Source organism: Syngnathus floridae, chromosome 14, assembly GCF_059516105.1.
Source record: "Syngnathus floridae isolate MCC-2025c chromosome 14, RoL_Sflo_1.0, whole genome shotgun sequence".
Classification (NCBI taxonomy): Eukaryota; Metazoa; Chordata; class Actinopteri; order Syngnathiformes; family Syngnathidae; genus Syngnathus; species Syngnathus floridae.
In genome coordinates, this window is record NC_142426.1 from 7,179,985 (window position 1) to 7,204,577 (window position 24,593).

Genomic DNA, 24,593 nt, shown 5'->3' on the forward strand with positions numbered 1-24,593 from the left:
GAATGAACAAAAAAAAAAACACGCATCCAGTTGATTCAGACGTTGCTTTTTTTTTATCTGCCAGTAAAAAATGAGGTAGCGTCTAATTCAATTGCATCACACCATTAATCGATTATAAGACGATGGATGGCAGCAGGATGTGAATGGGAGGGCAGAGGGAGGGGGATGGATTAGGGTGGGGAGGGGTGCATGGGGAGTCTCCGCCATCTCGCATCATCATCATCATCAGTAGAAGCAGCATCGTCAGGGCTGATCACGTGGTACGTCGGAAGCAGGGACGGGCGGGGAGAGTGGGTGTGTCCTATGGCGTGCGCTTTTCATTCATAACTCCGGCTCTTCTCCGAGCTCCCCCTGATTCAAGGATGCAGACGGGGGGCAGGCTGGACCGGAACCTTCGGTCCCCACGGATCAGCCCCGAGCTCACAGAGAACGACCCCTACCACCACCACCAGGCACGCACACAGGCGAGTTGATGATGTGATACTTTATAGTCTGATTACATAAGAACATATTTGACGGTCGTGGATGATCGCACTCACCGTGATTTACTTCCACGCAGGCGGGCTGGCAGCAGCGGGGCATGTGGGACGCGGGCGAGTGGATGAGGATGGTGAGGCTCTCCGTGTAGTCACAGCCCGGCAGAGGGACGCGGCTTCAACATCTTCTGTTTAGAACGTAAGATGCAACACACACGAGATATTTTTTTGTTGGAACTGAGTGACTGGAGTGTCTGGATAGCACCCACCCAACCCACAATTGCTGCAAACACAGGAAGCATTGAGAGAGTGTTTCAAAACCTTTAAGGGCGCTGTTATGCCAAACAAAAATGACACCAAAATAATGATAAATGAATGGCAACAGGTGAATTTGTGGGGTAGGTGTACTTTCTGCCATCTAGTGGAAGAGGATGGAATTGTTCTGCCTGTCACCGTATGTCGCTGGCATAGATGAAAAATACTATTGTGAAATATTTTTTTCTTACAAATGTAACTTTTGTTTTGCATGAAATTATGACTTTAAAAAAAGTGTGCTGGGTCCTTGCCTAATAATGACTATTCTCTTAAAAATTCTACTTTTATTTCCAAAAATATTTCACAAAAATAATATTTTTATTCTCCTGGAGAAAAACGACTATTTCTGGGATTAGGCTTATTGATGCTTTTTTTTTAAAATTCTTAGCGTACTTAAAAATACAAAAACCACAATATTGACTGCAAATAGTTTTTTTCCCTCAAATATATATTGAAAAAGAAACATTTCTTCCCATAGAAAACAAGGCATCCTTGTGCATCATTGTGCAAAGCACAATTGCATTACTAAGCACATAAAATACAAATAATGACTTCTCTAAGAATGTCATTCAGTTCATCCGACAGACATTATTTTGAAAATTGTGTACCGACTGAGTCATTCATTCTCACATTGGGCGATAATCTACATCAAAGCCAGCCTATAATTACACTAAGAAAGCCTTATGATCTTCTCCAGAAAATTGAAATGACCCACCGATTATGACTCATTAACCACAGTAAGCAGAACGTGTGGTCAGGTGTGTGCGTGCGGAGAGCTCATCATCCTAACAAAGCTACCTTAGCTCTGTTGGTATGAGATATTACATAAAATATCATCTGAGTCACATGGCTTGAGAATGTGCAGCAGTGTGCATATGTGTGTGTGTGTGTGTGTGTGTCAGGAATGCTACCAAGGACTTGACGTGTACATAATGTGAGTGCTTTTGCCTCATTCTGTCTCACAAGCACATCGAAATGTTCCATTGTTTGACGAAACCATCTGCGATACAATCTGCACAAGCGTTTTCCAGAACATGCATTTTCAAAAGCGACAGTATCTCCGCAAATGTTCGATACAAATCCTTTACCTTTTACAGCAGGGCGCTCAGAAGCGATAACATTTTTTGGAACGAGGGAGGGCTTAATCCTCCAAGCCTTCTAAAATAATCAACCATGAGGATGTGTCCAGATTGTGATTGTTGGAAAGCCTTTTATACTAATTATTTGTTGAGCTGGGAATTACTGTCATCAGCGATAACAGCTTTAGAAGAGTGTTGCAGAAAAACTGAAAATCAGTCGTTTTTTTTTATAATGGCCCTCAGCGTTTACAGCCGCCTGTGCTGGGGATGTTTTTTTTTTTAATCTATTTTTATCAGACAGTGTTGACATAATCACCCCAAAATGGTTGTAATCCAATCATCCAGGACTGACTGTATATCAATACCAAAGACAGATTTGTTATTGTTGGATTCTCTCTGACTTTGGTGTTCCTCTGCAGGCTTCGCCCACTCTGACCTGGACCATGAGCAATGATTCGCCTGCTCTGACAAGTCTGACGGAGAACTCTACTGTAAGTAACCCTGCGCCGGCACCACAAATGTATCCATCTTGAAACACCTTGATCTGTAGTCCAACAAACGTTACATCCTGCATTTCCCTGTAGGCCTTAGATGAATATAGGCCAGGGCTGAATATAAAATAGTGCACGCTTGCTGAGGCATGCAGAAGCACAAAGCACATGCATTAGAGGCAGGATATTTATTTCAATCAAAAAATACACAGGGCAGCACAGTGCAATAGTGGTTGGCACATCTGCCTCACAGTTCTGAGGGTTCAAATCTCTTCCTGTATGTTCTAACTGTGCTTTTCCACTATTAGGCATTACACATTATAAGCCTTAAAACAACAAAAGGACCAGTCTGCACACTCCCCGTGTTAGCATTAGCATCAGTGCTAACATTCACTAGAGGCACAGATATTTCAGCTATTTCTACACAAATGATGGAGCAACACATGCCGACAGGCAATATCCACAGGAATGTATTATTGATCCTCTGAGAAAAACTTTCAGCTCACTGAATTGAGACCATCTGTATGTAGATTATACTGCCCCCAGGTGGCCAAGGCATGCACAGCAGAGGAAAGCCACACTAGCGCAATGATCTCACGATGCACTCGATAAAGTGAAATTTTATAAAACGCAATTTTTCATGTTATTTTACGAAGACAAGTCGAAATCACTGGCACTTCCGATATAACTAGGTGACTTTTTTTTTTTAAATGCAGACATGATTGAATGTCACTATGGTCATATATGTATTGTGTATATTCCACAATGGTACTTTAAACTTTGCACTGCCTAAATATTCAAGTTGCTCATCCCCAGTAAGATGCAGGAGGCTCAGCTCGCTTCGGGGATTGCTCACGAGCGTCTGCATCCTCCTCCGTTTCCATTTTTAGCCTTTGGAGGCCTCATTTCCCCCACTCATTGAGAAGCGCTTGAAAATTGAATTAAGGGTTTGGCTGACGTTTCGATTAGCGTCTGCGAAGCTCGCTCAGCCAAGATGCTCAGAGTATTCATCAGCGAGAGTGCTATCTCTTTGCACGTGCGAGTCTACCCGAGGATGAGAATCACTGTGAGGAGTTAGCAACTCCTCAGTGTTGATTTAAATTCTTCTCAAAAAAGTCCACAACTTTGACAAAAATACATGTTTGTCAGCCGTTTTCATCCAGGATGCGCACGTGGGTGTCGAGCGAGAAATAGAACAAACGTCCTCATCTTTTTTTGGGAACAAAACGAGAGTGCGGAAGTGCACATGCACAGTCGCCTACGACTAAAAGCGGTCCCGCTGCTTTTCCCCACCAGGATGTGCCTCTGTCGGCGGACCAGGTGGAAAATTATGTGCTACTCTTGGTACTGCTGAGTGTTTTCGCCGGGGGGACGCTGGTACTGCTCTCCCTGCTGCTGCTCTTCTGCCACCGCTGCTGCATGGGTGGGCGACGTTACTCTAGGTGAGCCCTCTACACTTAGTTTGACTTTATCATGATAACCGGTGAGCATCCGTAGAACTTCTGCAGAACCTGAGATGATCAACTATGTGTATCAGTGATGTATAGTGACAGGGAGAACAATTGAAACCACAAAAACTCAACAGAGATGTGTCCTTTTCAGAGCAAGTGATGACCCTGAGAAGACAAACACGACTTACGTTGACGATTCTCAGCCCACCCAAGGTCAGGAGTCGCACAGTCACCATTTCCGCAATATCCGACATCACTTCTCACACTCGGTTGCCTCGCTCAGAGATCACCATTCGACTGGATGAAACGGACGCCCTGTCAGCTTCCAGCTGCCACGACGGGGAGTCCGAGAGGTTCGTTTCCACCATGCTGACGGCTCGCAGGGTCTCCTTCAATGAATCTGCGTTGTACGAACAGGAGAAGATGACAGAGGATAAAGGACGCAGGTGCCAAAGAACAAAAGCAATATTTTTATAAATCTCACATGGACAATTTTTAATTAAAATGGCGGAATCACTGATTTCAGATGATTTTCCTTTGCGTTTTTAGATACACTCTGACTGAGGGGGATTTCCATCACCTGAAAAAAGCCCGACTGACTCACCTCCACCTAGCGCCGGCCCCGTGCGACCTCAAGATCCTCACCATCATGGAGTGCGACTCAAATGAGAGCAGTTCTGTTAACATTAGCGAAGCTCCGACTCCCAAACTCCCCCTCACTATCTACCAGGTAATTGCGATCCATCGCACCTTAATTGAGCAGAATTTCAGATGGACAATATATTCTTTCTCTGTCAGCCGACTGAGAGAAGAGTATCTGACTGGTTGGGTCAAAGCCTTAGTGGAGGTCTACCAGGTGACACACATCACTCCATCGTCCTGGATCAGATTCCCAGACGGGGCTCGCTGACCGTAGGCATCGGGCATTTGTATTTCATCAACTGAACATCTACAGTTTTTGGCTAAGCTTCCCTTTCAATCACCAGATGGAGGCTCTTGCGGGCAGAGGAGCTGACCACATGACCACCAATACTTCTGGGCAGACTTCCGTTTTACAGTTCTTGTCAAAGCTGCGACGCCACACCAGTCTGGAGGGAGCTGGACCTTATTTCAAGAGGTGGAAGTTTGATGGGAGTCACCGGGCCGCCAGTCTCGATGCTAAAGGTTTGAGAAGAAGTGTTATTATGAAACCCCTATTGGGAATTATGAACCGTTATTAAAAAGTGGGATGGGTCAACCAGGGTCCCCGAAGAGAAGACCCTTCCAGCGGCAAAGAGCTGCGAGTGAAACCACTGACCACACTGAAGATGATTCTTCTCTTCGAAATGGTGCAACGGGGTCTTTCCCACAAACTCCAAGTCAGACCAGTGGCCTCCAGTCTTTGTCTGCTGAATCTCTGACTCAACCTTCCGTGGATCAAACCACCTCCGTCTTCTTCCACAGGTAACATTACTCAGGTCAAGTCATCCAGTATGACTCGAGAGCAGGTCTTGATTAAAATGTGTGTCATTGTGTTCAGGCAAAATCTGGAGACTGTGGTGGGGGAGTTCGCTGGTAACAGCAGGAGTGAAGTACCAGCTTGGAAAACAGATGATTGCTCTAACCAGAGACGAAAGAACACCTTAGACAATCAGTCAGGAATAGAGGAAGGATTAAAACCAGATGCGGTCACAAGGACTGAGAGCGGCAGGGTTGATACGGAACCTCTAGAGGAGGATGACTTGTTTGATCCACAGCAGGAAGCCAAAATTGTTCAGTTAGAAGATTCACCCACGGAAACTGGAGATGGCGTAATGTTGGATATGAGGCAAAATTGCGAGATGGAAGTAGATGAAGTGATGTTAGGAGTTGACAGCAGACCAAGGGCAGATTCAGGTTCTTCTCTTTCGTTTGGGCTTCGGCAGGAGATCTTGGAGGCTCAACCATCTCTTTACAGAGACATCTGGAGCTTGCGAGCCTCCCTGGAGCAATACGCCTCCTCGGACCAGAGCAGCACCGACAGGGAGTCCATCCGTAGCGATGCCGAAAGCGTCTCGTCACTCGGCTGCGCCGGAGCCCGGACTGGGCAGCTGAGTAGCTGCTTGTCCCAAGACCTGGATGATGAACCTGACGGAGAAGGGGAGGTGATGGAGGGCGACGTCAGAGGGGCGGCGGGCGGGGCCAGCGAGATGGGAAGTGGTGTCGACGGAGAGGTGGGTAACCGCAAGCTCCTCCAGATGGATAGCGGCTATACCTCCATTGAAACGCCATCCAAGGGGCCGGAGGAGTTGCGAATTTTCGGGACTCCCGCAGCCCCTCGTGGGAAGACAGCCACAGAGAGGAGGTTGTTCTTCACAAGCTCAGGGAGGAAAGGTTCTGTGTGCGAGAGCACTGACACCAGGTTGTTCCAGGAGGAGCTAGAAGACGATTTAACCGAAAGCACAGAGGAGAAACACAAAAGTAGTCTCTCGCTCCACGAACCGTATCCCCTCGTCAAACCCCTTCATCCTCACAAACAAGAAGCTCTGTCACACATATCATCTCCGCTCTTGAAGCCAACCTCTCAGCCCGGCGTCCCTCACCGACCTCGTCTACATCGCCGCGACTACAGCATCGATGAGAAGACGGACGCGCTTTTTAACGAGTTCCTCCGACACGACCCGAGGTTCGACCAGCCAGATTCGCCGTTTCGAACCAGGCACCGCTCCAGAGTACACCTTCGGAAGCAATGGCAAAGACACAAGCAATACAGCGACCCCGGATCGGGGGCCGGGGGTCGTTACTCGCCATCTCTGGAGAGGCAGAGGTTCACGCCGCTCCCGAGAGGTGACAGCGCCAGTTACCCTCTGGACACCAGGTACCACAGCACATTGTCGCGCATCGCCAGCGCGGCAGACGAAGAAGCCAGTGAGATTGCGGCCTGCGAGGAGGCAGCCAAAGAGAGCGCACAGGACGCATCAAGAGACGGCGGCACCTCGGAGATGAGAACCGACGAGACCGCGAGCGGCCAGGACGACGTTCCTTCTTCCGACACAAAAAGCACAAGCCCTCAGCAGCCCCCACGCTGTATGGACCCTCGAGTTGACAACAGGAACAACAACAGCAGCCCGTCCAGCAGCCTGACAGACAAACTGGCAGTGGCGGTGGAGGAGAGGCTCTACGGCGGCCTACGGAGGGCCGAGCTCGCCCAGGGAGGAACCCGGAGCGTGGTCGCGGCCTCACACACCGCCTCGCCTGACCACAGCCCCAAGTAACTCTTGTATCCTAGATTTTCATACATGAAAATGTTTGGTCAATTATTCTGACATGTGGGGCATCACAAATACAGTGAACCTTCCCAAAGTTATTTAAAAAAAAAAAAACACTTAAAACATACTGAAAGACAAACTTGCTTTTAAAGTACAGTTCCTTAATTTTATAGCAAAGCTTACTTGTTTGTCACTCTCAGCTGAAATCCAACACTCAACCAAAGCCTAAAAATGGACATAACATAAATCCACTAGCTTAAGGCTAACAAATAATGTGAAATGTCATAGACAGGCTATTGGAAATTAGCATAAAGTCATTTTAAACTTTCAAACACAACTCGTGTAACACTCACAAAGAGCATCCAACAATACTCACAGGCAAAAAAGAAAAACTGCGATACAGCGAGGGAACATTGCATTCGAACCACACCGATGGCCGCATTTCCTCTCAGACCTGAATCTCCACTGTGATGCCATGTGCTTTGACGCCTCTTTTTTTTTTTCCTGCTCGACATATTGCACAGAATAACAGAATTTAGCACATCCATCTTTAGAAATATTTTGAAACAAGTTGTGAGTTTACCGCATGCTACTACTACTATTATTACTGTATGTCAGAAACTGAGTGTCATAGAAAGACTGTATAGTTTTAAACAAGAAATAATTTGTTGGGAAGAAACATCCATGTCACGATTTCTATCATGAAAAAAAAATATCCTCCGCAAGTGTCCTTCTTGTATTAGTTTGTGTGAAGGGAGTATTTGACAACAAGGGATTTTTAGACACCACCAATGGTGAAGAGTGATTTTTTTGCACAACGAAGGGAATACAATGTTGGATTGATTTTTGTCTTTTCAAAAAAACATTTTTTAGAAATATTGGTAGGAAATTCTATGCGGAGCAAGACCAAAACAATTCTGTCCCATTGTGCTTTAAATTTTTTCATTACCATTACGGGTCAAAACATTAGGTACACCGGCACAAGGGGGACAATATTTTGGGGTTATTTTTTTTCCTGCTTTATAGATTTTTTATTTTTTACCTGTATGGGGATTTTTTTTTTTTTACCCCCTCCCCCCACACTTTTTTCAGATTTCTCTTTTTTATCTGATTTTTTTTTTTTTATTGGGAGTTTTGGGGAAATTCCCCTGACTATAGTTTCAACTGAATCAATTAAAACCAAAATCTTATCATGGAACAAAGTATTCATTTAAGTCTTCCTCAGTTTAAACATTTTAATTTTTTTTTTAATTGTAAAATGCAATTGTACCTCCAATGTGCAACATTATTCGTTTTGTGCCCCCCCCCCCCTTTCTTTAAATGGAATAGGCCAGGATCAAACTGCCGCCACCATAAATCTTAACTGTACAGGGATTTTTTGTCATAATAGTCATACAAGTATGAAGATAAGTTGCCCACTGTATAAAACTATGAAAATCAAGTTAGACAGCGGTAAAGACAAAAAGCGTTTGAATAGCAATACTGTCAACTCGTGGTTTAGAGATATTGCTGCAATTGCTGCAAAAGTGTGTGTCTGTCCCATGTTAAGCTTTGTATGTACAAATTCACATAGTGGATGAATTGTGGAGGACAAAAACCAGAAAAGATACTTCTCTGGTCTTTTCCATGCTATCATTACTGTAAATACTATTTAATGATTTTTATTGCTCATACAGTATAAGCCGCCATACTGTTTCCTCATGCCATAATAAATTCAATTTGCAGTTCTATGCTTATCCTCATATTTGCAAAAACACGTGTGGATGTGAGAATTATCGTGGAAAATGGCAACTCACTCACTCAATGGTGGATGGAGAGATTTTAAACAATTCTGTTTGACCTTGCTGACGTCGAAAGTGCAGCACTCTTCCTCCCTCCCTTCCTTCCCACAGTCGTGACTCACCTGCTCTCTCCAGAGGGGAGGGAAGGGGCTGATGATAAGCTCTGCTTCCAAATAGGGGGATGCGGGTGGGGGTGATGCGGGGCCCCTGCCCATGAGATTAGCACAACACAGCTGCTCCGGTGGGCTAGAGAAAGCTGAGTGGATGACAGCAGTCGGGCTGGTGTGATGGGATTAGATGTTAGCAGGCATGAAACACTGTCGGACGCTTGCTAAATACAAAATGAGGATGAGAGGACGTCAGGGACATGATTCAGGGTTCCCTCTCACTCGCACACCCACAGCTGAAAGGCTCTCATACACAAATAAAATCTTATTTATGAAATGTGCCCGTCTATTAATCTGTGCAGCAGAATATTTTCAATAATGTGAGTGCGCTAATTTACTGAATTGGGTTTAGCGTATGTGAGCATAAATAAATTTCTCAGCATTTCAGTAGCATAAGTGTTAATAAGCTATTTTTATGTGAGCTGAATATAAGAAAAATCTGAGAGGTCATCCCGAATCAACTCTGAGAGCCCCACCGAAGCACTCTGGATTTAAAACAAAATTCAACAAAAGACTTTTGGGATCTTTTTATATAAATAATTAAAAAATATTCATTGGAAACACAAAATTAAAAGGGAAAGCAGAACTCCCCTCACAAGACTTCAGTCTGTCCCTCTTCCAGCTTTGTACAGCATGCAGGTTGTATGTTGGTGAGGAACATATCACGGGTAGAACTTATTTCAACATTTATTTCATGTCCTTGCTATCCAACTTTCAATCCACGTACTATTGCACGTATGTATGCTCGTAGTGCTGTCAGTTAAGTGCTCGATGTCAACTAGTAGAATTTAGTCAAAATGAATAGGAACATGTAATTCCCCTATAAGTGCCAAAAAAAGAAGTACTTGAACCTTAAGATTGCTTTCAAGGACAATAAATAAATGCTGAAAGAGCTTTCCATTCATATTGAAAAATACATTTGCTTATTTTAATATTCTCGCATCATGATGTGCCTTTAAACTGCGATAAGGTTCTGTAAAACCAAAAAGGCAGTCAAAAGCCACTTTCACCGACTCCGCAAATACCTATGTTGGGAAAAAAAAAAAAAAAATTCCACCTTTAAGAGGGAAGAGTTGTTTTAATGCCGCCCGTGTCCACGCCATCCTGGCTGCGCCTTCACCAGCCCCACCCCGCTACTCCAGGCTCTGAGTATCTGCTACACAGCGGCAAAGATGGAACATGAATGACGGGTTCGTCAATGGTCCGGTGCAACATTTCGGCTTTCGCCTGAGGGAAGACGGGCATGACGAGGCGGATGTCAGCAGTTTGAGGGAGTGACAACGTGCAAGAGGAAAGTGATCATTTGTCTTGGGAGAAAAAAGTTTTGAAGGTGTCCTGTGTCCATTCTGGCTGAGATTTCAGTGGGAAACTTTCCATGGGAATTTGTAAGACTACTAAAAAAAAAAAGACCATTTTGTCTGACTTTGCTATTTTTGGGGATGACCAGCGATGCAAGTGGCATGACTGTCCCTCGAGTTGGTGAAAATAGATTTTAGCATATTGCCAGTTTTCTTGAGTTATGTAATGTTCACATTCCCACCAGGCATAATTTGAATAATTCAACTATGGGCAGCAACAAACGATAATTTTTGAATTTAATAATTAATTTCACTGATTATTAATATTATTTCAGTGGTTCTTAACCTTGTTGGAGGTACCGAACCCCACCAGTTTCATATGCACATTCACCGAACCCCTCTTTAGTAAAAATAATTTTTTTCAAATTCAAGACAGATTTTTTTACTAGTGCACAAAATGAGCCGTGCATGAACATCACCTTGTTCAAAGAACAAAACTAACACATGAACTCACAATAAATTACATACCAGGAAATCAGTGTGACTTTTGCGTCATCACGAATTTACACAATAAATAGTGGAGGCTCTGCCGAACCCGAGACCGACCCACCGAACCCCCAGGGTTGGATCGAACCCAGGTTAAGAACCACTGTATTATTTATTTATTTATTTCCATAAGAATTTCCATAAGAATTTTCATGTAAATTTTCCAACTTGGAATATTAAAAGAAAAAAAAAATTAAGTGCTCCTTTTTTAATTCCCATGGAAATTTTACCAGAGCTTTCTGGAGATCGAAAGTAAAAATTCCACCCGTTCACAACTCGGCGCACACGTTTCTAAAAAGCCAGATGGTCCACGGAGACACGATGGGCGTCAACTTCAGCAGGTTTCTCTCACAAGCGTGTCCGCTGCAGACAGACGAGGACTGGGGACAGCTCCACCTAGAAGAAGAAGAGAGACAGGAAATTGACGCACATTCGCAGTGAGTAGAAACACAGCGCTATCATTATGTGACGTGCAACATCTCATCCACACAAACATCGTGCAGGTGAGTGGTGTCGACTTAGGGGTGAGTCATTGCCTGGAACAATTTACACGCCGCATCTCCTGAGCACTGCAGCCTTGATGAGCAAACCCCTGCTGGGAGTGTATGTCACAGCGTGAAAGAGACAACTTCATGATTGTTACAGAAACAACAGAATGTCTTATTTGTTCTTGATTCAAGGCACTGAGATACAACAGCAAATTTCAAACAATGCTTTGCCACCATCTTGGATCTACGCTGAGGTGGAGCTTCATTTAGACAAAGGTAGAGCTTTGCCGCCATCACCTCACTTACTGGTGGGGCAAATACGTGCTATATGATTATTTTAGGGCCAAACATTTTTCCCCCTAGAATTGCAAAACATTTTAATAAAAAATGCTTAAAACTGGGGTGTATGGTGCTGCTCTCCCTCATGATAGGTCCTCGAAAGACACGACCCAGCTACAGTTGTGATGATGGAAACATTCTGTGTGTTTTCCTGCAGTTTAGTGATGAGTCATAGTAGCACTCGCTGAATATCAATAACAACTTCTCGCTACACTCCCCGAATGCCCCTTTTTACTCTCCATCTGCATGATAACGTGTTTTCATCTCCACTCTGGCTTCTTTTTTAAACTTAAATTTTTACAATTTCAAAGAAGCCTCAGGACCGGGCAGTCCCATTTCGTTCCAGCTTTTTATATGCACTCCTCACTCACCAGATGGGCTGCTTCCAACAGAGACTGAAGAGGAGGAGTGGAGCGTCATTGCTGCTTGCAGGTGGAGAGCTTGCGGATCTTGCTCGCCGTGGAGACCCCTTTGCGCGAGGGGTTGGACGAGGACGAAGATCGTCGTTCGCTTTTGGCCTTGCTGTTCAGAGAGCCCGCCTCGGTTCCGTTCACGCAAAAGGGCTTGGCCGTAGGCGGGCTGTAGTCCTCGTGCTCCAGTTCGTGATCATCTTCGGCCACTTGTCCTAAAAGTTGAAGATGGTGACCAGAAATTTGTCAAAGATGATCGTTGTTTATTTCCAAATATGGAAGCCACTTAAAGCACATGTACTGGAGGGGTAGCGTTGCTCTCCGCACGTGGGAGTGAATCGTAGAAAACCATTCACACTCCCAACACCAGAACCATCTCCAATGGACTCTATTTATAGAACACTTCATTCACACTCTGCAGCGCCAATTGGACCTAAGTGGGGCACCACTTGGAGATGCCTGGCCAGCGCAGACGACTTGCATTTATCATTTCAGGCTGTTGCCTAGCAACTGATATAGGTCGTGGATTCTGCTTTAAAAAAAAAAAAAAAAAAAGATGGCAAGTCTGGGATATGGTCAATATAGTCATTATCGTCATCAAACCACAGTGATGACATGTTGCCACCTATCAGCTTGGAGCACATCCATTTTTTTTCTCCCCCGAGTGCAATATTACAGAGTACCATTTCCAGACAACTAGATATTGTAGCGAAAGCTCATCTGTACGAGTCCCTCGAGAGCACACGAACCTGGCATTGTAAAATCCTGAGTGTAGATGAACTCGTCTTCTCCGTCATAAAGCTCGTCATCGTCGTCTTCAGTGTAGCCGTGGAGGTCCTCCAAGTAGGGCACCACCGTCATACTGCGCCAAGGGTCTCGGCTCTCTGCGCTGGCGGGGATGGGCACGGGGAGCTCCGTTGGTGGGTGTTTCTTACGCACCCAGCTGGTGGGAATACATCCAAGCAGTATGTCAATGACATTGAGTGAAGCTAAGATTCTACTTCAGAATGACCTTCAAGGAATATGACATATGAACCACTTACTTGTGTTGTCTTATATTTTGTATGGAGAACCTCTTTGCAGGGTCATACTCGAGCATTCCTGAAAACATCAAAAAAGGGACCACTTGAATCACAAACTCAAAACAGCGTGCTTTTGTTTGTCATTTGCTATTGTTTAATCAAAACCAAATTTAACATGATAACGAGTGAATTGGGAGTGCACAAGATTTGTGAACTGAACAGTGAAACGATCCATCTGGGATTTTTGTCAAACGAATCCACTGTGACTGACAAAATACTTTTTGGGCCCTTATGTGGGCTGAATGCGTCAAAAGCTAAATGTCAGCATGATGAGACAGCAAGTGATGTGGAGCAGGCACAGGTCTAATAATAACGGAATCATCTCCCTGCAGCGCTGATCATAGCTTATTTTGGACAATGTAATATTTACGGGCCGGCTATCTCTGGGATGATGCATCAGACACACACACACGTCACACTCTGAGGGACAGAAGGACTCATGATATCATGACAGTTGAACTCCTCCACTCTATTCAGTGTTGGGCTGTAAATTCAACAACCATTGATCAAAACAACAAAATCAGATCATTTCACTTGCTGAATCAAACTCCCCCACGGAGGCATTCATGAATGGGGGAGAACATGCCCATAAAAGGAAAAGCTGCAGACAAGTCGCAACTTTTCTTCTTCAACGTAAAAAAAACCAAACGGATTCATCAAGTCTTTCCGGCACTTTTCCAGGATTTCACAGGCAGTTAGTTTGCCTTGACGTAAAACCAATACGAGAATGCCCATAAAAGACTCTTGACTCCTTTTGTTTTAAAAAGGGGCTTTGGAGCAGCCTGCTGAAGTGTTTAGTATTCTGCTGAGCGCTCCAGATCAATAGAAATGACGTTAGCGGCTGAAGGGGTTTCTACCACACATGGAGGGGGGGGGGGGGAGTTCCCAATGACTTCTAATGTCATAGCACCACCATCTGGACACACTGATAAAGGACACCAGTGCAGATTCACTGCAGTGTCCTTTTCCTGTGCATTCTCATCTGCTTCTCTGCATAACAAACCCTGATTCCTCCAATTTTATTTCCTCTGCAACGAAATGTGCTCTAGAAATAAATCATTTAAAACCCTTTCTGATTTTGCCTGGCTAAAAGTGCACATTTGGATAAACCTGGTTTGTTCAAAATTGATCTGTAGGCTGTCGCCATCAAATCATTTTCATCTTTTCAACTGCTTTTGACAGCATGGGCAAAAAAAATAACAACTGTGTTTTCTTGCATTTGAAAACCCATCAAGAACAGTCCATGGATTCGACACTCACCTCGCAGCAGGTCTGAGAGGAGCGGTCCGCACTCCTCAGGAATAGTAAATTCTCCTTTGCCGATGTTCTCAAATAGCTTATAGATGTTGTCCCCCTCAAACGGATAAAGACTCGTAGTAATGTTGTATCTGAATGGAGGCAAACAAGTGAATCATTACGTGAGCTTCGAATCATTTCCTCTGTAGGTACAGCTGGATATTTTTTTTTTTTGATTATCCTACTGATAATCAGATTTTAAAAAACAAAATCATTGTGTGCAACAATTCAAAAGTGTAATAAACGCCGTGCCTACTTACAGTGTTACTCCCGCAGACCAAATGTCCACTTTAAACCCTGAAAATGTATCCAGGCCGTTGGCAATCTCTGGCGGCTGAAAGGCCGGAGAGCCCTGACTCGTTCGACACGTGTCGTCCTCGGCAAAAGGGTGCAGGGCCTGCGAAGCATGGTAAACCTCAGCACGTATTCCAACTCCATCCGTCTAATTTCTTTTGATTTCACAAAAAGAAGATCCATTTAGGCTTACCTCAGCTACACCCAGATCCGAGATTTTAAGTGCCCCATCTGTGGTCAACAGCAGATTGCCTGGTTTAATGTCTTTGTGAACAATTCCCTGGCTGTGCAAATATTCAAGGCCATCTAAGAGTTGGCAAAAGTACCTGCGCAAAACAAAAAAAGTTTGTGAGCGAGTGTGCTAGACAACAATCAAGTGATTACACATTCGGGCAATCAACCGGCAGTTATTTGAAAAAGACCAAGCGCAGCAGGTCAGGATCTAAATTTAAACCTGGAGCTATTGTTGCAAAAAGGGCAAGTCTATTAATAAAATATATACAGGGGGGGTAAAAAAAAAAAAAAAGGAGGGTGGGGGGGGGGGAGACACACACACCAAAGACATACCCGTGAGCTTGAAATATAGGAAACCTTTTTTCCGGGACGCTGTCCAGCATTTCTTGCATCCCGCACACGCAATACTCCATCACCATATACGTAAGTCAAAGGTCAAGGGCATTCAAAACGTTCAAAGAAAAATACACTTACTGGTCACAATTTAATGAAGTAAAATGTATAGCTTGTCAAAGATAATATTAACATAGTGTCAGAGAGTTATTGAATCCAAAATACGTTTATTATTGCGGCTCATTTTTTCATTCGCTATTCATTGACGTTCATAAAAACAAGCGCGACTAAAACCACAAGGATATATTTTTTGCTTCTCCTCATTATAGAGGACGTCCACCAATTGAATCACATTCTTGTGTTGGAGTCTTCTTAGCAGCTGAATCTCCCTGTGCAAAAAGACACAAACCACATGGAAATGATTCATCAAGGGCTTTTTCGATGCTTTCCACACGCTTATGTACCCTTAAAACCAAAATCCCAAGCAAGCTCAACATTCATCACCGAGTTGTGAGGGTTCACAATACAGTGAACTCGCAGGTGGTAAAGACAAGCCTTGCTGTGAACGGTAAAAAAATCTGCTAACAATTTACACCCTTCTAAAAAGAATTTAGAAAAGCACAAAAATGACAACTGAATAAAAAGTCCTCAAATCTTTTAGTACCGTTCAACTGTAACCTAAAACCGGGGCAGTTGGGCCCGTAGGATGCAGAACTAATTCTTTAAAACACGCCATCTTGAAGACTGACTCGTGAACTCATGCAACTGCTCCCTAATGCTTCCTCTATAATTAGCGCAGGCTGCAGTGATATTTAATGGTGTATGGTGTGATTAAATCCTCCAGTATTCTGCAAAAAAAAAAAAAAAAAAAAAGGAAGCTGAGAAATGCTGAATCAGAGGGCAGAATCGGGTGAGGGAAGACAAATCATTAATAATTAATTAATAATTCTGCATAGTTTGCTTGACATCTCAGTTTCATCTACACGTAGCTAATGTCAGAAAGAAGAAAACTGTTCGAAAAAAAATCTCGGCACGCCGAAAAGAAAGCTGGCATAGAATAAGTGATACGACTTCAGTCAGCGTATCGAAAAACACCGGACCACTCTAATGCCGTATAAACTATAATATAGGCAAATCCCAATTTTTTTTTCCCCGTGAACAGAATACTTAAAAAGTATGTTGTAATATATTTAAATGTGCTTTATTAGGGAAATGAGGTGGTAAAATAAGCAGCCCAAAATATAAGGTTTTAAAAGGAAGGATGTCACACGAGACCACTTTCCTCCAGGCTCCCCAGCTTATTTCCACACAAAGTATTAGGAGTGGAAATTATTTGTGTTGCTCCATTGATTGTTCCAGCCAGAGAAAACATTTTTTGCATGCATTATTCACGCGCAAAAACAAGATGGAAGGACACTCACTTTTTCACATTGGCTTCTCCGTTGGGAATCCTCCTTAGCTTCTTCTTTTTCAGTATCTTGACAGCCCTGCGGCAGAGGGTTTCAGAGTCCAGCATCTCTTTCACTTTGCCATATGATCCCTCCCCCAGCAGGTCCCCCATCAAGTACTTTCCTATCAACTTCGCTCTCTTCCTGCGCGGCTGATAAATCACCTCAGTAGAATCGATGCGGTGAATGAATGTGTCCATCTCCATCAGTTCGTTTTCATTCAGGTAGTTCAGGTGATGTATCTCCCCGGTACTCATGACTGATCCACAGAGTGAGCCTCGTGTGCAAACTACTTGGAAACAAATCTTTCCGGTGGTGGAGAGTAATCCACTGTTAACCTCTTGGCCCAAAAATAAGAGCTAAGAGAAATACTGAAGATGAGCGAGGGAGACCTCAGGTTGAGGTAGGGATCAGTCTAGATTTGTAAACATTATTGTTCTTTTTAATAAAAAGCTGCACACTGAGGTGAAAGTGTATTAGGTCCACTATGTTAGTGTTTCATCATGTGCCTTTTGTTTGAGACAAGTGCACTTCAACAAAAATATATTTATTTTTCCCCCCCCCACTTAATTAATTTGATTCACCCTTATGTAGGGGCAACCAGCCCTGGTTTAAGGCCATGTTGCACAGTTCTGTCAAGGATCCATGCTGAATAAATAATATTGGCAGCCTCGGGACACATGTAAACTTGGACTGTATCCAAACCCACTTCCACTGCTTATTTCATGCAGCAGTGTTAGCTGGGCTTCAGTGGAAAGACCAAGCCGTCCGAAAGTGTGCTCCTCCCGGCTTCAGGTGGCCTCCATTCCACCGCGGTGCAGGCTGCCTTAAAAAAAAAAAAAAAAAAAAAAAGGGTCATTTAAACATTAATGAAACTGCACAGTTATGAACTAACATAACTCCATTGGGAGCCAATCAAAAAATCGGATGAACCTTTACGGGGGTTCCTAAGGAGAGAGTTTTTCCACATAATATTATTAACAAAATACTTAAATTGGAGCGTTTAACATAAAATGATATAGCAATGACAAATATTATTCTGAACTACCAGCTAGCCAGAATGCTAACGTAGCCTTGAATGAATTAGCCTGCTGTATCACAAATTTAACATTAATTTCAGGGTGCACATTCAACAAAACATGTAGTTTAGTCCACAAAGTTTCCAAAGAAAAAAAATTACTATGAAGTACAAAAAGCGAGCATGGATTTGGATGCGTAAAAACGTCGTCACGCATGTAAAGCTAGCGGCGAAATGCAGCTCTTGCTAGCCATCATTGACACTCCAAACGTCAAGCCAAGCGCTTTCTATTTACCGGTAATGGTGGAAAAATTAAATGAAACCGTCGGTGTGTGTATCGTTTTATTAAACCAGAACATGCCCTGACGACGGGAGCATCATCCAGACAAATCCAGCTCACTCGGGTTGCGTCCAAGTCCCGATGTAAACTGCTAGCTAGCTAGTTCATTGCCAAGTTGCGGGAAAACTCACCTAAAATCCTGGTGTGTCTTTTCTTGGTCCCAGTCTTAATTCTTTTCTTGAATGTCGGTCTTCAGAATAAAAATGATGTAAATTGAACCAAGTTGCATATCATTTCTTTCTTTTTTTTTTTTGTTTTGTTCGGACTCTTCGTATTACTCTCCAGTCAGGTCGTCGCCATCTTGTTTACCTCCCCCCTAAACTCGAGTCAACTCGCACCGACAGTCAGCGCGTTACTGCGTCAAATCAAAGTTTGCAAAAATGCAAAGTCCAAGCGCGACAAGCAAACTCTCATATAAAACATTATTTTTACATTCCAACAGAATGGCTTTTTGGAAACGTGATGCCACCAGTGTGTATCCTCCATGATGGCATGCAGACATTTGCAAATTATGAGCCGGTTTCATTCATCATTTAAAAAAACGTTATTTACCTTACAGGGGAAACGCCTACCAAACTCCCCCCTACACACACAAGCAAAGCAAGCCCCCCACTTACTGATGCCAATTCTAGAGTGACTTTTCCTTGGCTAGAGTTAAGAGTTATAATTATCTCGAGTAAGCCCCTTGGAGAATGGCATAGTGGAGGTCTGATTTCACTTATCTGTCACCTTTCTCACAACAAGGCTCCCCCGAACTGCAATCATTTCTGTTCATTACCAGGGAAGAGTAAAAATGTTGACATTATGTAATTAAAGCAGACAAGGATTAGGGAAATCGAAATTGTAGTCTCACCGAAGAGCTTTTTTATTTCATCGTCTTTATTTCATGTGTAATACGGTACAGTAATTGTGATACGGAAGCAGTTGGGATATTCAAACCTAAATGAACGCTAATATTTAGGGCAGTGGTTCTTAACCTGGGTTCGATCGAACGCTAGAGGTTTGGTGAGTCAATCTGAGGCGTTCGGCGGAGGTCTGAACATACCTGATTTATTGTGTCACACTAATCTGCAGGTATGTCAATTGTTTTGAATTCATGTATTGTTTTTTTTTTTTTCTTTGAACAAAGTGATGTTGATACACAGCTCATTTTATGCACCAGTAATAAATATTGATGTGTTGAATAAAAAAAAAAACATTATAGAGTGATTCGGTGAATGCGCATATAATACTGGTGGGGTTCGATACCTCCAACAAGGTTAAGAACAAGTAATTTAGGGGGAATCTTGCAGGTAGTCATCCTTGTTATCCTGTTAACACACACACACACACGGGCAAATAAATTCATTCCTATTGTGCAATGAAATCCAATTTTACAAGTGAATTGAGTTTTCGGCTTCCTTTAATTTCCGTAAGCAGCTGTCTTCTGTCAGTAATATGGTCTCCGTGGATTATTCTGCGAAAAGAAACGTTTGAATAAATTCCGTGATCATAACTACCTACAGTTGTTATGTTGTATAAAGAGCAGATGTGAGGTTACCAGTGGATTAGGTCTAAAGCGGTAGGCCAGCATCATCCTCTTTCTGAAGGCGTCATACTCATCGTCGCTTCTCGACAGCTCAGCTGGACGTTCAACGCCGAACCCTGCGCCGTTCGAGGCTGTGGTGCCCCTGCAACCGGACACATGTGAACTTTGAGTCAGTTTGACCGTCAATAATTACCCAACCAGTCCAAAAATAAAATGTTCTAAACAACTGGGTTCTACAATAATAATAATGCCAGCTCGAATGAAAATATTAGCTGTCGTGTAAATGCCGTTGAGTCTGAGATTACAAATGAATGTCCTTCAAAACTGGCGAAAAAAATGAAAACTATTTTACAAGCACATTTAACTGAGAAAAATGTTTTGCACTCACACAAAAATGAATTCAATGAAGTGGAATATACTAAAATGGGTTGTGATATAATCAATTTTTTTTTTCCCTATTCTGGATGACACAGTAACGCAAGTCCATTCAACTCAGCAAACAGAAAAGACAAAAGGACCCACGACTGTATCGCTAAATACGCACTTGTTGACAGGAGCCTTGATGCCCTGTCCTTCACTGCCGAGACCTTCGCCTTCCTTCCAGCCCATCTTCATCAGCATACGGAAACCAAGATTCTCCACCGTCAATTTAAACTCTTTGTATTCAGAGTAATCTGGGTCCCGTCCCTCCTGCAAAGGAATTAATAACGCCATTTTAATTTTCCTCACAAAAGGACAAAAGGGTAAACAAATGGCACAGATTTTGGCTCCATCTTTTTTTTTTTTGGCAATCAAATGATGAAATTATTTGATTCATTGTTTCAAACACACACTTGGCAACCACCGTTCTTTTGCTGCCTGAGCAAGACTGAGATTTAAAACACTATTAAATGAATAAGTGACAGTAATCGACCTGATGCTTTTTCTAAATTCCCACTTTTTTGTTAGAGAGAAGACAAATATGTTAATATTAAAAAAAGAATTGCGATAATTCCAACAACGGCCAACCTTGAGTGCTTTAAAAGTCTCCATAAACTTCTCCAGCTCCTCAGGAGGCAGAAAGTCTCCAATGAAGTGTTTTCCTTTGCCCATATCTGTCAGAGATTCTGCCCACTCTGAGAAAATCAGCGAAATAAAGAAACAGCGTTACTCCGAATGTAATAAGGACTCGAAGATAAACGCTGCCTTTTCATTCTTGTCAGCCTTACCTCGCGTCTTCTCCATTTCCATTTTTCGAAGCCGATGCTCCCAGGTGCCGGCCTCCTGGTCCACCTCTTCATCACTGTCGTACTCGTGTTGGTGGTCTTTAATGGCCTTGTCCCACATTTGCTGCATCTCGGCCATCGCGCGCTTGTGCTTCATGATCATGTCGTACATCTCTTGCATCTACAAAGTGCGTGTAGGGGGGGCATTTAATTAAAGTACAAATCAGGAGGGACATATTTTTTTTTTCCTTCTGGCTAAACTGCTTTCTTCATTTTCACCAAGTGTGTACCAACAACTATGTACCTCTTGTTGCTCTTTTAGCTGTTTCTTCTGGTCATCAGACAGCTCCGTCACACCGACAAGACCGGCGGGCTTCCCCTTCTTATAACCAAGACCTTGAAGATCTTGAACTAAAACAGAACCGTAATATTAATTTCAGAGAACCCGCACCATCACGCTCCAGACGGCGCTTGTGGGTTTTCCAGTACGTTCTAAATAGTAATGGCAAGTACCTGATAGAGATGGTACGTTGGGGTCTTGAACGCCAAGCTCTTGGGGGACAACGATGGGTGGAATGGGAAGCTCCACTTTGTCATCTTCAGACCCCCATCTACTTTTCCTCTTGCGTTTGGCAGACGGCGTGTCTTCCACCTGACTGTGCGCTTGAGATGCCGGGGAGAACGCAACCTGGGGTCGTGGAGGAGCGGCTGGTCTCTGCTGCTCTGTCCTGGACTCCGTCGGCGGAGGTGAGGAAGTCCTCGAGGCTGCGGCACGATACTCCCGTAGCTTCTCTTTGTAGTAACGGTTGGCTGGGTTTTGGTGGTCAAATAAAAAACTGGGATGGGGGGATTTAAAAAGAAAAACAAAAAAACATGTGAGCCTGAAAGAGTTTCAAGTTTAAAGTTGATTTTAAAGAACCTGACCTGAAGATGGGGTTGTCACGGTTACGCTCGATGGCGATGCTTTCCACCTCCGGGCCACCCTCAGCCACAAACCTGGCCAGCTTCTCGGCCACTTGCTGGGTTTCCGCGTCCACTGGGGGGGAGACTTTAAGCAGTCTATCAGTACGGGGGCTCAAATGACACTCTATTACTGTACCATACTCAACTGGCATCATACATCACCAGTCTAGAGCTAATGGGGGATAAAAAAAGAGGAAGGAGGAGCAACGAAAACAGCACTGGTGAATGGGTAATTGGGTTGATGAAACACTTTTTGCAGCAATGTCAACAAAAACTTTATATTGACACACGCTAGGTGCGATTTAACTCTTCTTATTGTTGTCACTATAAAGTTTTAAAATGACTCATTTGGAATTGCGTTCAGAAAATTACTTCATTCATTAGGAAATAAAAAAAAATAAAAATTAAAACTAGAAAATTTAACGACAAGTATTGCGCCATTAACCACCACACCAAAAAATGGTCGGAATACAAAATATTTTTGTGGAATCTGGGAACCATAGTCCGATAGATGTACAACTATTTGCAATGTACATGCACAGCACTAAATACAAAACAAATCACAAGAGAACTTGTTCAACCCACAACGGTGCCTTGAATTTTTTCCGTGACAAAATTCAGTTTCTAAAAAGAAAACAATTGAGGCCTTACCATTAACTGAAGTGTTATTAGGCGCTGGAGCATTCCTTCTTAATTCGGCAAGTTTCTTTTTGTAGTAGAGGTACTCCATACAGTTTCTATCATGCAAAAATCTGGAAACACAGAAGATAAAATATTGAATGACTTTTATACACCTGGAGGAACAAAGCCGACTTTCAGACTTACGAGAAAACAGGATCATCCTTGTAGTCCTCCTTGGCCCTCCTCTCCAGTTCAGGTCCTCCCTCCGCCACAAAAGAGGCCATCTTGTTGATAATCAGTCTGGTCTCTGGGTCCTCTGGGGGAGAAACTTTAAGCAGGCTATCAGTACATTTACTCTTTGGTCACCAGTCTTAAGCCAAGTGTGCCCTGGGAGCAGATAAGGAATGAACCCAAAACATCTGAGCTGTTTTGTTGTCCAGAGCTACACCGAAACACACGTGCCTTGATTTACCTTTCATATTTAAAAATTCAGAGGAATCAATTTCATCATCCTCATCTTCTGGGGAACAAAACACACTTGGCCTCGGGCTGAGAACGGGGTTCTTCTTGGACTGCGAATAGTTCTTGAATTGGCTGAGCATGCTGCCGACGCCAGGCCGCTTGCCAACCAAAATGCTTTTCTTTTGCGATACGTTTCCTCCCAGGGAAGATGACTGACTTTTGCTGTCACTGGCGGAATCTAGAGAATGAAAAATGTAAATTAATAAAACAATTAAAGCAACACTTTGGTGAACTGACCACTAGGAGGCAAATTTGTTTTAAAAATATACATTATGCTACCAATTATTGGTTTGTGGTACTAACCAGAGATGTTGTTAGGCGTCTTCTTCTGCATCATCATGAACTGCTGTAAGAAGCTGCCATCGTTTACAAACTTGTTGGAGGAGGGTCCTTGCGTAGTCGGGGAATTACTGGGTTCAAAAGAGATGAAATTATTCATTTATCTTACGATCAATACAATAGACCGCATACCAACTGACGTTAATGGAATAGAAAAACAATAATTGCTTATAGGTTAATATTAAATGTGTTTACCTTGCAGGTAGACATTTATTTGGGGTTTGTGCATCTATTTTGGCTTGCTCGGCCAATTTGGCCTCAATTTCCTTCTTTTTCTCAGCTATTAGTTGCTCTTGGCGGATAATGTTTAAGTTCATCTTCTGCTTCTGTGGTTGTGCATTTTTGTTTTTCCATCCTCCTCTTCCTAAAAGTGCAGCAGGGAAAAAACACTTTGAAGACATTTCAAAGCCATTTCTGAAGATAATATAACACATTGCAACTGTCTCAGCTTCATATGCATCATGACCCTGGCGAAAGCACGCAATTTTTTTTTCAATTCCTCCGTAAAGGTGCATTTTCGTTTCGGCATTGTCTCCACTAGCTAGCAAGCACTCGCCTACTTCCTCCTCATGCACACACACAATCAGCAAAGTGGCTAAACTTGAGGAGAATCTTATTTGTGAACGATTACAGGGAAACCTGGAATAGAGTTAAATGGAACGAAGTGGCAATTCTATTGGCATTGTACATGTGAGGCAGTCGAACAAAATCCTGGACAGTTTTTGAAATTCCCCTCGGGAATAATTTTTGGGGCTGAATAGTAAGACGTGCGGGGAAAAGAGGACGTCTGATCACACTTCATTTGACTTAAAATGCCCGATTCCGCAAATTTTGTTCTACCCATCTATAAATCGGACCCAACGAAAGGACCAAGAGCTTCATTAACCCCTCGTGGTTTATTATATTTGGGTATTAATACATTCTGAATTCATACTTTTGTATCTTGCTACTACTCGTCGCATGCTACATACGGTCAGCTAACACTGCAGTCGTTTTGGCTACATGATGCTAACTGAATGCTAACAGGAACTAGTCGTGATTGAAACTACATTCAAACATGAAACGTTTTACCGAATAGTTATGAATGTACCTGAATCACTCGAATCCATTGTCGTATCAGGAAGATAATTTAATTTTACAAACAACGTTAACGTAGATAATACGAAAATGTTGTGCCAATGACCGGCTGAGTTGATTACTTCACTTACTAATTTAGGAAAGTAAACAAGAACACTATTTCCGGTGTAGTGTTTTTTCAGAATAAAAGCACATTACACAGTACGTATTTCAAGGATTTGGACG

At 43.2% G+C, this 24,593-nt stretch overlaps 3 protein-coding genes across 5 annotated transcripts; 1 reads left to right on the forward strand and 2 right to left on the reverse strand.

The window, feature by feature from the left end:
* Positions 1 to 221: 221 nt before the first annotated feature.
* cbarpa (CACN subunit beta associated regulatory protein a) lies at positions 222 to 8,769 on the forward strand. 2 transcript variants are annotated; one of them, XM_088396779.1, is made up of 11 exons: positions 222 to 464; positions 560 to 675; positions 2,290 to 2,361; positions 3,658 to 3,803; positions 3,964 to 4,025; positions 4,096 to 4,258; positions 4,362 to 4,542; positions 4,611 to 4,724; positions 4,799 to 4,976; positions 5,054 to 5,255; positions 5,332 to 8,769. In XM_088396779.1, exons 3-11 carry the CDS (start codon positions 2,314 to 2,316, stop codon positions 7,043 to 7,045), a joined length of 2,808 nt encoding a protein of 935 aa, XP_088252905.1. In that variant the 5' UTR covers positions 222 to 464; positions 560 to 675; positions 2,290 to 2,313; the 3' UTR covers positions 7,046 to 8,769. The 2 variants fall into 2 exon arrangements, with proteins under 2 accessions (XP_088252905.1, XP_088252906.1); XM_088396780.1 differs by lacking the exon at positions 222 to 464 and having other exon boundaries at positions 553 to 675.
* Positions 8,770 to 9,499: 730 nt separating this feature from the next.
* On the reverse strand, positions 9,500 to 18,607 carry stk11 (serine/threonine kinase 11). 2 transcript variants are annotated; one of them, XM_088396794.1, is made up of 11 exons: positions 18,245 to 18,607; positions 16,729 to 17,577; positions 15,613 to 15,696; positions 15,308 to 15,397; positions 14,934 to 15,066; positions 14,707 to 14,843; positions 14,411 to 14,538; positions 13,112 to 13,169; positions 12,818 to 13,011; positions 12,030 to 12,283; positions 9,500 to 11,227 (listed from the first exon to the last, which is right to left on the reverse strand). In XM_088396794.1, exons 2-10 carry the CDS (start codon positions 17,010 to 17,012, stop codon positions 12,075 to 12,077), a joined length of 1,317 nt encoding a protein of 438 aa, XP_088252920.1. In that variant the 5' UTR covers positions 17,013 to 17,577; positions 18,245 to 18,607; the 3' UTR covers positions 9,500 to 11,227; positions 12,030 to 12,074. The 2 variants fall into 2 exon arrangements, with proteins under 2 accessions (XP_088252920.1, XP_088252919.1); XM_088396793.1 differs by having other exon boundaries at positions 16,729 to 17,581.
* A 347-nt stretch (positions 18,608 to 18,954) lies between these two features.
* Positions 18,955 to 24,542, reverse strand: sugp1 (SURP and G patch domain containing 1). Its single transcript, XM_088396951.1, has 14 exons — positions 24,382 to 24,542; positions 23,487 to 23,655; positions 23,256 to 23,362; positions 22,903 to 23,130; positions 22,635 to 22,758; positions 22,461 to 22,561; positions 21,771 to 21,894; positions 21,360 to 21,682; positions 21,151 to 21,257; positions 20,850 to 21,027; positions 20,650 to 20,756; positions 20,186 to 20,331; positions 19,654 to 19,783; positions 18,955 to 19,569 (listed from the first exon to the last, which is right to left on the reverse strand). The coding sequence occupies exons 1-14, from the start codon at positions 24,398 to 24,400 to the stop codon at positions 19,543 to 19,545; spliced, it is 1,890 nt and encodes a 629-aa protein (XP_088253077.1). The 5' UTR covers positions 24,401 to 24,542; the 3' UTR covers positions 18,955 to 19,542.
* Positions 24,543 to 24,593: the final 51 nt, after the last annotated feature.